At 42.6% G+C, this 12,335-nt stretch overlaps 1 protein-coding gene across 1 annotated transcript in view; it reads right to left on the reverse strand.

Annotated features, from left to right (window-relative positions):
• Window positions 1-6,251: 6,251 nt before the first annotated feature.
• HSD17B4 (hydroxysteroid 17-beta dehydrogenase 4) overlaps window positions 6,252-12,335 on the reverse strand; it is a 90,681-nt gene continuing 84,597 nt past the window's right edge. Inside the window, exon 24 of the mRNA XM_055301632.1 lies at window positions 6,252-7,853. Within this exon, the coding sequence (XP_055157607.1) occupies window positions 7,764-7,853 (90 nt within the window). The 3' untranslated portion in view covers window positions 6,252-7,763. The remainder of the gene's footprint in view (window positions 7,854-12,335) is intronic.

Here is a 12,335-nt window from a genome sequence, read left to right on the forward strand (position 1 = left end):
CTCAGGGGGTTTAGCGCCACCTTCAGCCCAGGGCGTGATCCTGGAGACCCAGGATCCAGTCCCACATCGGGCTCCCTGCATGGAGCCTGCTTCTCCCTCTGCCTGGGTCTCTGCCTCTCTCTCTCTCTCTCCCTCCCTCTGTGTCTCTCATGAATAAATAAAATCTTTAAAAAATTTTCAAGAGAAAATGTGACTGTCAAATATACGATTTCATCAGAAAAAGACAAGTGATAGTTGTTTGGGTATTAGAGGAGGGGTGTTGGTTCAGAAGAGAGGAGTCCCTGGGGTATTGTAAAAAGGCATTTAGGGAATAGTACTTTAATAAATAAAGGAGCTAGAGGATATAAGCTAGGGGCACACCTTCAACTCTGCAAGGAAAGTCAGAAATAAAAAATGTCAGAGATAAAGGGGCTTCTCTGGTCCAAGTAATTCTACAATGCTCAGCCTTCTCCTGTTTCCTCTTCAGAAAATTTTCTATAATGCCAAAAGTTATAAAGTAAAAGTACTGCCAGCATTATAGAAAACAGCATTCCTTGGGGCCCCATTCACCTTAATTAAGGAGTCTAAGACAAATCAGATTATCTACTAAAGTTAGGAATGGAGAGATGTATTTACAGGTATGGCTTCAAGTGTATCATAGACTAAACACAAAGTCGGAGTGGGTGACCTTGTTGCTTGGTCTGGTACTCATACCTCTCCCGCTAGGACCGGATAAAACTCATGATCTTGTCAGAGGTTCATAGCCATCTGCCAAATGGCCTGGGTTTGTTTTGTGTTGTTTTTAAGTAGGCTCCATACCCAACATGGGGCTTGCACTTTCTTTCAACTCCAAACTCCACTGTCAACTCCAAATTGAAAACTGACAATTCACATGTGGGGAAATACATATTTTTTAAATTTTATTATTATTTTTTAAATAACCTCTATACACAATGTGGGGGTCAAACTTAAAACTCCAAGATGGAGTCACATGCTCCACCAACTGAGCCAGCCAGGTGCCTCGAAATACACATTTCTTAAACAACTCATAGGCAAATGTGTATTCTCTGATTTAAAAATGCAATTGAAATTAAACCTGAGAAGCCACAGAACGTCTGCTAAAGAACAGGAATTTCTTTAAATGATAATGCCTTAAGAAACAATAACAATAAAATTGCCTGCATTCATTCAACGTAATCGGCTCCTTAATGTCAGATAGTCTTTCTTCCTTGTTCACGTCTGAATCTCCAGTGCCCAGTACACATTAGGAGTCCAATGGATACTCCTTGACTGAAGATCCATCCATTAATGGTCTTGAAAATTGTTCTTTGGGAATCAACATGGTCATATGTAACACAGACCATCTTGCTGGCAGTGCTCCGACACTGAGCTGATGGGTGAAGAGTGAGGGGAAATGATTTATTCCAGTGTGTCCTCACTTACCTCCACAGGCCAATAAAATTGAGAACTCTGAACTAGGCAGGATAAAAAGAGAGGCCTATTATTTATAGGGTGACAGCAGGTGAGAAGGTCATGGTGCCAACAGCCCAACCTCTAATCTCCCAGCCAAAACTCTACTCTCACTCGCCATGTGTCCTCCCTTGGACATGCATGAAGATGGTGGCTCACTTTGGATGACTGAGGCTTTGTTGCCACTGGGCCCAGCTTATGGTGATTATTTTAAAAAGCCAAAGATTGGCATCACTTAAACACACAGCACTGCTTGTTTTCTTATGGTCACAGTCTGTGACCGGGACTGTATGTTCTGATAATGTACCCATTCCCAGATGGAAACAGGGGCCCGCTCCCCCTGGTCCAGCATCATCTGTCCCCAGCCACAAAGGGCATACCTCTTATCTCATTTCCTCCCACAACCACCTCATTTGAAGCAGATAGCTAAATCTTATTGCTTCAATTGCTTTTTTCTTGCTTCGCGATACAAGATGTAGTAATGCTAGGAGAGAAAGAACTGTTGCAGTCAGAAGGCACTTATGTGTGTAAGGCCATAACTTTGGGGGTTTTATGATAAAACTCACCATTGTAGACACACTGACACTCGCCTTCCTTGCCTTGCCTTCCAAAGTGGGACAGGCACACAGGGTGTGTGCCTGCTGTACCGGACCCGCCTAACACTGCTCTTACCATCTGACCTGGTAATTCCATTCCTAAAAGTTTTCATCTCAGAAAACAAGTGAGAAGCAGTGCAATGTCTTCAACAGCACTGTGTAAGCAGTGCATGAGTCGCTAGGGACAAAAAGAGAAGATCAAGGTGACAGCGGGGTTGCTGATTTGGAAAGCCGAGTACATGCTGGTGCCCCTCCGTGATACCAGGAGTGCACAGCTCAGGCAAGAAGAGCTGGTAATGGCATGTGCCAGGAAGATTTAACTGTCCTGAAGGTGGGAGTGGCAGGTGGCAGGGTGTCTTGAATACTATCCTAAGTGTTTACAGCAAATAAGGATGACAGATGTAAATATTGGTTTGTTTTTGTTTTAGAAAAAGAGAGCATGAGGGGGTGGGGGAAGAAGGGGCAGGAGAGGGAGAGAGAATCTTAAGCAGATTCCATACCCAGCTCATAGCCCAATGCAGGGCTCAATCTCATGACCCTGAGATCATGACCTGAGCTGAAATCAGGAGTCAGCTGCTTAACCAACTGAGCCACAGGGCACTCCTTAGCTAATCTTTTCTTTTCGTTTCTTTTTTTTTTTTTTTTTAAGATTTTATTTATTCATGAGTGACACACAGAGAGAGGCAGAGACCCAGGCAGAGGAAGAAGCAGGCTCCCTGAGGGGAGCCCGATGTGGGACTCGATCCCAGGACCCTGAGATCATGACTGAACCAAAGGCAGACGCTCGACCACTGAACTACCCAGGTGTCCCTAGCTAATGTTTTCTTAACTGGCACTCAACAACTATCCCCAGGACCCATTCTATAGGCCAAAGCCTAAAATATTTATTATCTGGTGGTTTAAAGAACATGTTTGTGGAACCCCAGTTTATTTAAGATTTTATTTATTCATAAGAGACACACAGGGAGAGGCAGAGACACAGGCAGAGGGAGAAGCAGGCTCTTCACAGGGAGCCTGATGTGGGACTCAATCCCTGGACCAGGACCACAACCTGAGCCAAAGGCAGACACTCAACCCACTGAGCAACCCAGGTGCCCCTGGAACCCCAATTTAACCCACCATTGTTTTTAACTGACACACCTGTAATGTCAAAAGATATGAAGGAATACAGAGGTGCTTAACCTCCCTTCAAACACTCAGGTGATGTGGTACTTTCTAGTGTTTTTCTGCTTCAATTTTACAGTCTTCTTCTGTGCTTCCTCCAGAAGCTTCCCCCCAGTCAATGCTGCCCCCAGAACACACAGATCTATTTGTCTATTTTGTTATTCTTGCCAGCTGTTCAACAAGTTATGTAGCTAAGCTCCCTAAAAGATGGGTTTTGGGCTGCCTGGGGGGGCTCAGTTGGTTAAGCATCTGCCTTCAGCTCAGGTCATGGTCCAGAGGTCCTGGGATCGGGTCTCACATTGGGTTCCCTGCTCAGCATGGAGCCTGCTTTTCTCCCTCTCCCCTGCTTGTGCTCTACTCTCTCTCAAATAAATAAAATATTAAAAAAGAAAAAAGATGGATTCTGGACAAGGCTCTACAGTTTTTCTGTGTAAATTTTCAACTTTAATACCTTGATATTTTTATCTTCTCAGGTATCTTTTTTTTCATTTCTTAAGCTATGGTAACCCTGATATCTAGAGGTCATTACTAGGCAACTTCAAGCCAATATACTGCATAAATGTGTAATATGAATCTACATTTTTAGCCAAGGCTTGAAATTTTTCTTTTTTGCCTATTCATGGGTTTTTTTAAAGTTTTCTTCTTTCCTCTCCCCTTATAGCTTAGTCCACACTGACCTAAAATGCTCTGCTCTTCAGAAAATCACTCTCTGTAACTTTCTGGTTTTGAGGTTTTTCAACGTCAGAATTTCTCCGTGGAACTGGCTTACCATTTAATTTTGCTGCTCTATTTGTTGGCCTAAAGGGTAAACTTTTTCTTGGGGTGGTATTATTAAATACATTATTCCTCAATCTATTTCTGTCCAATATAAAAATATGCTTTCTCAGGCTGTTTGCTGTAAAATAGACAAACCAAGTTCTGTGAGAAGTCAGAGATTGTTCTGGCCTTGTTAGGAACAGCTCCATGCAGAGGCACACTTGGGAGGTCTAAGAATGGAGTTTATCAGATGAGGAGGTTCAAAAAAGCAAGCTGGGAGAGATAAGAGCTAAGGAACCTTTGGGTTAGACCACTGTGATTTGGGTACCCCATATTCTCGATTTCCTTGGAAATCATATTAGCTCTCAGGCCATGTGGCTTGGATGGGACTGACCCTACACAGAAGAGCTAACAGGGCAGCCCTGGGACTGTAGTTCTTAGAAAGGTATGCTTGCAAGGTTGGCCCTCGGCTGGCATTTAGGAACTTAAATTTCAGGATTCCTCCCATTCTCTCACGGAGGGTGGCTCCCTGTACCCAAACTGTACCAATGGGGTTTATGCTAAATACCTGCTTTCCTTCTAGGAGTCTGGAATTTTGGTATGTGCTCTGGCAAGAGAAGCCTGTGTGAACAGCCTCTCAATTAAAACCCTAGACACTGAGTCTTCGTAGACATTTTATACGTGTTGTCAGGATTTGATGCTGGGGGAGTTAAGCATGTCCTGTGTGACTCTATGGGACAAGATGTCTTGAAAGTTTGTACCTGATTTCCTATGGGCCTCACTCCATGCGATCTTTTCGTTTTCTGATTTTGCTTGGTATCATTTCGATATAATAAATCATAGTCACGATTATGACTATATGCTGAGTCTTATGAGTCCTCCCAGCAAATCATCAAAATCAGGGAGTCTGAGGGACCCTCCCCCCCACATACTAGACTTAGCTATACATTTGGGCCCTGATAGACACAGGCCAATCAGCATATCCAGTATCTCTATAGTGATGACTCAAGGATCGCCTTCTAACTCAAGCTCAGCTAGTGAGACTAGATGAGAGGCCTTCACTGAGGCTTTTGAGAATCCCATGCTCTTCATTCTGCTGGCTCCCTTGGAATGGGACTCTGGAGCTGGACCTGTTGGTTGCCTTCTTGTAACCAGACAGGAATGACCTGTATTTGCCAGGGAGGGTACCATATGGAGCTTGCATATCAAGTAGCCAGGGAGATGACAAGGAACAGTGAAATGCTTGATTAAGCCTCTTCAAACACAGTCCTACCTTTCTAGATGTTTCTTCAGTTATGCAGGAAAGTTGTGTTAAGCCAGTTTGAACTGGTTTTCTTATTTGCCACCGCAAGAATTCCAACTGATGGAACATGGAACCATGCCAGGGCCTGATGGGAAGGTGACCAAGTAGGAACTCTCACAGTTTTCTAAGCTGGGAAGTCACAAATTCATTCAGGTGTATATACTAGACTAGTAAGGTCCTTCTGGTAGGTGGGAGGTGGGTTGTGAAAAACTGGGACCAGCTAGAAAGCTGCTACAATGAGCTATCCACTATGAGAGCACACCTGGGTAGTAGCAGCTGGAAAACCCTGGAATATTCAGGAGGTGGAAGGGAAAAATTAGATGGGGGGGGAGGTGAGTGAGGACAAGAAAAGTCAAATGTGAATTGGTTTCTTGGTTGGCCTCCACAAAAGGTGATGTCCTTAACTAAGGCAATAAGGATACATACGCATTCAGGAGTGGAGGGGAAGATCACGCGTTTACCTTGGACATGTGTGCACGGGAACCAGAGGACAACAATCCTGTAATGATTTGGAGCTGTCGAGGGGCAGAGGGGCATTATGGAGGGCTCAGGGCTAAGGTCCAGATTCAGAGCAACCAGCACTCAGGTGATGGCTGAAGATAAGAAACTGGACGAAACCAATCCAGGAAGAAAATGTCTAGCAAAAAGTGAGGAGGACTGAAACTTTGTTTAATCGATAATCCTGAAAAGTGAGAGAGACAGAAAAAGTTATAAAAGAGACAAGTAGGAGACAGGGTGATTAACCCACAGGTTCAGTAAGAAGTATGTTTCTCATTGGAGGATGAAAAGGGAGAAAAGAATTAAGCAGCATGGTGCGATCAACAATATTGAAATTATAGAAAATATGAAGGAGAATGAAGAGTAGTAAGAAGCAGCCGCTAAATCTGGACACCAGTAGCTCTCTGGCCTTTCAGACTGACAGAGATAGGTTAGTGAGATAATGAAAATACCTCTTTCTTAATATGTTTTAAGCATCCAGGGTATATATTCAACACTTTTATTCGTGTGTGGCATTTGATTCATTTTGATACGCAATTTCTATTTCCAAGCTCAACAGGAACAACAGCTATTATAGAAGACCAATGTTAAAAGGCTGCTACTTTAAAAACAAATTCAGTTGGTACAACAATAAATCACTCTACATTACAACTAATTTTAGAATACCATACAGAGACCATGAGGATAAGGCATAATTGACAAATGCACAACTTTTCTTCTCTGCCTTCCACTATAACCTGCTCATTCGTTAAGTCAGCAAGAGTGTATTAAGGCTTTCCTCTATGTTCCACCACTGTGTAAATATTCCAATTCAATTTCACATTCCTGAGACCATTTCCTTTGATCCCTGAGTTCTGGTTCCCTAGTCTTGTTCCCTGATGTGAGGCACCAGGCCACCCTCCCAGAAGCCCTATTCAGGACCAAAGACAGTCTCTCAGCTGCTGAACAAGCCATCAAAGTGAGTGAGCACACTCCAGGACCTACCCTGCTGTGCTGCCCCACGTCATGGTACCTTGGCAGGACAGGCCGCAATCAGTGACTAGTTAACTCAGGGCAGATGCTGGGCCATCCCCAGAGGATCGGCTGAGGCCTTGTGGTGAGTGCACCACAGTCAAACTTCTCCCCCTGCCTCCTCTGTTTACCACCACTCTCCCTAGGCATTAATCCCAAGAACAACTCCAGATACAGTTCCTGACCAAAGATCTCTAAAGTCTGTCTCCCAGGGAACTGAGCCTATAACAGCCCCACACACACATCCCCCTTGGCTATGCTCTATGAGTGGCATGCACTCCAGCCCTGACCTCAGCATCTCACTTGCGGGTCACCCCTGCAGCCAACGGGTCAAAGGGCATCTCCTCAGCACACATCACCTGAGCTACATGGAGAAGAAATATGAGTATGATGGTACTTGCTACTAACATCTTTATGATTCGCGATTACTGATTAAGCAAGAAAACCCCATGATGGTATTTACAGGCATTATTTGAAAATAAAGGATTTCCAGCAAAACAGAGGAGAGAAGAAAACTATTTGGGAACATAAAGACCTTTCTCCTGCTTTAAAGCAGAATATAGTAAAGTATTAACAGCAAGTGAATACAAGTAACAATTCATGTTAAAATTATCTTCTCTATCGATAAGATAGAGAACAGAAAATAACAGAACAGTGTATAGGACATCAAAGGGGTCTTTCCTGATCTAATATTCCTTTCCACTTATAAATGCTGTCACAATTCTAAAGGCTTGAGTGAAAACTTTTTATTACGAAGATAGAGCTCTAAGAACAGAAAGGTTATCACCTGCAGTTCCTTGTAAAAAGAAGGATAACCTGAAAAATTAGTAAAAAATTAAAATCTGAAAAGTCATCTAAAATCTGAAAAGGGTAAGCAACTTTCCCTGTATCTTAAGTTTTGATCGCTTTTGCTTCATCAGTTTTGCATATCTGGGTGAAGAGAGTTATGTCACTTTTCTATTCTTATTCATAATGTAGTGCGTCCGTTAGAGCTTGGCATAGTCTTTAAGAATCATCTGAAGCTTCTGGCTCAGCATGATGTTCCCTCTGGCCTTCAGTCTTCCACTAAAGAATGCCTAGAAAGGAGAGAAGAAAAAAAGAGTGCCAGACTTTATCAAGTTACATTTCACTTCCTTTTTAAAAAGATCATTGGTAACAATGAACACAATTGAGATAATAACTCTGGACAACCAACGGGGCTTTTTTTTTTTTAAGTTTTTTTTTTATAAATTTATTTATTCAGAGAGAGAGAGAGAGAGAGAGACTGAGAGGCAGGGACACAGGCAGAGGGAGAAGTGGGCTCCATGCAGGGAGCCCAACGCAGGACTCGATCCTGGGTCTCCAGGATCAGACCCCGGGCTGCAGGCGGCACTTAAACCGCTGTGCCACCGGGGGTGCCCCAACGGGACTTTTATATAGCAACAACACTTTAATGATTATAGATAGCACCAGTGTTTCTAGATTTCTAAGAAAAAAAAAAGATACCTTGCGTATTTTGGAAAACCACAGAATAATTTGTCTGAACAGACAAGACTTGTGAGTTCTGCTTCAACCCACATTTGGATGTCAGTCTGTGTTCTTAAATGTGAATTTCAGATCCTATGAATAAAAGGCTTTGCTGTGTTCCTAACAATAAAAATATTCATGACACCTTCATGAGATAGAAAGCCACGTAATGGCAAAACAAGGTCATATAACAAAGGAGTGAGTAGACCCTGTGCTGTAGCCTCAGAAGGGCTGTGTTAAAATCCAGGCTCCGGCGGCCTGGGTGGCTCAGCGGTTTGGCGCCTGCCTGCAGCCCAGGGTGTGATCCTGGAGACCCGGGGTGGAGTCCCACGTCAGGCTCCCTGCATGGAGCCTGCTTCTCCTTCTGCCTGTGTCTCTGCCTCTCTTTCTCTCTCTGTGTCTCATTAATAAATAAATAAAATCTTTTAAAAAATAAAATAGATAAATAAAAATAAAATAAAATAAATGAAATGAAATAATAAAATAAAATAAATAAAATAAAATAAAATAAAATAAAATAAAATAAAATAAAATAAAATCCAGGCTCTGCCACTAACAAGCAAAGTGACCTGGGACAAATTCCTTAGCTACCCGGAGCTCCAGCTTCCCCATCTCCAAGAGGCATGACTAACGTACCTAAATAATGCAGCTCTGATCCTAAAGCTAAACGAATTAGTGTGTCAAGGGCCTGGCTTAGCATTTGACATATGGCATGTTAGACTCATCATTATTACCAAGCCAAGGCTGGCACATTCAAACACTACAAACCCCAGAATCACCTCTGTGCCCTACCTGACACAGAAACTCGTACAAGATGCTTAAGTTCACCCACAGTATCAACTTCCCTCTCAAAAAAACCAAAAAACAAACAAACAAAAAAACCAAAAACAACAAAACAAAACCATCACAGTTTACATAGTTAACGGAGAACATAGTATATGGAATTTGAAGTGAAAAAAAGTCCCTAGATTTTTAGAGAGACTGAAAAAACAGTAACAGTCATTACTAACACTACTTACCACTACAAAGAAGCCCTACAGATATGTCACTGGAGAATCGCAGCCATCAGCCTGAAGTGGCCCTATGTATTCACTGCCAGTGGACAGAGGAGAAAACTTCAGGTCCGAGAGCTTTCCGAACCTGCTCCAGGCGACAGAGCCAGCAAGCAGGAGAGGCCAGGCCTCATCCTCTCAACGCTGCCTCCCAATTATCAACGAGCAGCAGCTTAATCTTAGAAGCAAATCCTCATGAACCAGAGGAGAAGTAAATGCCATTTGAACTTCTCACCACAGCAAAAATAAATGAGAGCTCATTTCATTGGGATCAAGTGCTCGGTGTTTCTAATGGGAGACCATGACTACTTTCGTTGTGCAGTTACAGACACTGTGCTCCACAACGCTGCCGGGGACTCAGTACGGACACCTGCCTGCTCTGGACCAACTTGGACATGGATGTGCAACCTGAAATACAAACACCTAACTCCCTGAAGTAAATATCCCAAACCAACCTGTGACAGTTGCCATGGAGCACAAGAATGTTATACGTAGACCTGCATTCCTACCTATGTCCTTCAGACAGAGTTCTCAAGGAGAAACTACTGAATCGTGCCATTTCTTAACTCAGGTTCCTGACCATGTTTCTGTACCACCAGCTTCCAAACTACATACAGCGGCTGTGCAGCAAATTCACAAGCACAGGAAGGAATGCTTAAAACTTTCGAGGACAGCAGTCAAGGACAACTCCGGTTGGGACCTAATTACTTCATAAAATGGACTGCTGGGTATTTCTTCAGGCCTGGGAGTGCCAAAGCAAAAAGTACTGGGACTTTATGTTGCCATAAAGGAAGTCTGAACCTCTGCCACAGCGCTTTCCAGAAAGACTATTTCAAATTGACATCCCTGCAGCTACATGTGAATTCTCTTATCCCAACTTTAACATAATCTTTGAAAATTTGAGGCAAGATGACATCCTTTAATTTGCATTTTGTGGATACTGGGGAAAATCAGTTGTTCTTATGCATGTGAGTCATTTCTATTTCTTTACTGATTACTGGTTCCTATCTTTTGCCTCCTTTTTTGTATTTAGTGCTTTCCAGAATTTTGCAGAGGTTATCGATACCACTACACTGTGTATCATCATTTTGTTATTTCCTCCAGGCTCATGGGAATATCTTATGGGTTCTGACATGCTGAAGTTTTCGATTTCAACACCAGCCTAAACTACTGCTGTCGAGCTTATGTTCTTTATTTTTATCCTTGCTTTAATCTACTCAAGTATTAGTGAGGGTCCAAGTATACTAGATAATATCCCAGGCAGGAAAAAGATATCGCAAAAAGATATCGCTTTCTGTTCTCAGGGAGCTAGCATTATAGTAGAAGAGTCAAAAAATAAAATGTAAACAGCTAATTAGTTCTGTTATACATTCTATGAAGGAGAAAATGGGCTGCTCTCAGAAACTGTAACAGAAAGGAACTACTTTGAATGAATTGAAGCCAGATATACAAAAAGCTGGGAGGACAAATTCTAAAAAAGGAAAGGCATAGACGCCGAAGAATTAAAAGCTGATGGGAAGAAACTGTGAGAAAGGACAATGGGAATGGAATCAGCACTTTTTTTCTTTTTCTTTAAGATTTACGTGAGAGAGAGAGAGAAAAAGAGAAAGAGAGAGAGAGAGAGATCATAAGCAGGGGGAGAAGCAGTCTCCCTGGTGAGGAGGTAGCCCGTGACCTGAGCCAAAGGCAGACACTTAGCTGACTGAGCCACCCAGGCACCCTGGAATCAGCATTTTAAGTGGGGAGGCGAGCAGTGTGGGCCAAATCTAGAAACATGGGCAAGAGAATCATAACATAAGACATGATGGTAGATAGTTTGGATTTTATCCAAGTCCAAAAGGAAATCTTACAGATGTTTTCAGGTGGGCTGCTTATAATTAATTTACATTTTTTAAAGGATTACTCTGGATCCTGGTAGAGAGACAAGGATGGAAGCAATAAAACCAGCTGGGAAGCTGCTGCAGTAAGCCAGTGGAGATGCTAGAGGCTTGGATGGTAGTGGTATCTCTAGTGATGAGGAGGAGAGCATGAATGTAAGGTATATTCTGGAAAAAGATCAGGCAAAATTAAGAACAAAAACAATATAGAGGTACAGAAAGAAGACAAGGCAAGTCTTACTTACATTGCCAAGGATTTCAACTTTGGTAGATAGACAATGGTGCCATTTACTGAGGCAGGAAAGACTAGAGGAGAAAATGAAATCACGAGTTCCATCTTTGACACAGTGAGAAATGCCAGGAGGACTTCCCATCCTGGAAGAGGTCAGGCGGAAGGCTGCTTATGTCACAATGCAACTCGGAGGAGACAACAAGATCAGGCATTTAAATCTGTGAGTTGTGAACACATACAAGACTTTAAATACCGTAGGGTGGATGGACATATTTGGGGGAAAGACTTTATTTGGAGAATAGTCCTGAAATAAGCCTTGAGATGAAGCACCCAATCTAATGGTTAGGGTGGAAGGAGGCACCAAGGAGATGAGGGAAAGTCAAAGGCAGACACAAAACAGGAGAATACGGTATCAGGAAAGCCAAGGAGTGAAATTATTTCAAAAAGTTGGTGATTAATTGAGTTGAATGCAACTCAAACGCTGAGTAAGACACAGAAATAATTACTGGATTTGGTAAAACAGAAGTCACCGGTGACCTCCAATAGGAACAGTATCTGTTGTGTGATGGATGTGGAAGTCACATAGGAGGCAGCAGAAATGCTAAGCCAAGACTGAACGTTTAAGCCTGTGCTGCCCACCAAAGGGGCCACTGGCACATATGGCCACCAAGCATGTGAAATGAGAGTAGCCCTGGCTGAAAAGCATTGGAAAGTGCAAAATATACACTGGACTGAGTTGGAATATCTCACTGATACTTTTATACTGATTACAGGTTGAAATGATAATTGGCTGTACTGGGTTCAATAAAACACATTCTTAAAACCAACTTCACTTAGTTTCTTTTTAACACTTTTTAAATATGATATGATATGGTGGATGGGGATTGAACA

This window comes from Nyctereutes procyonoides, unplaced genomic scaffold (assembly GCF_905146905.1).
Source record: "Nyctereutes procyonoides isolate TBG_1078 unplaced genomic scaffold, NYPRO_anot_genome, whole genome shotgun sequence".
NCBI lineage: Eukaryota > Metazoa > Chordata > Mammalia > Carnivora > Canidae > Nyctereutes > Nyctereutes procyonoides.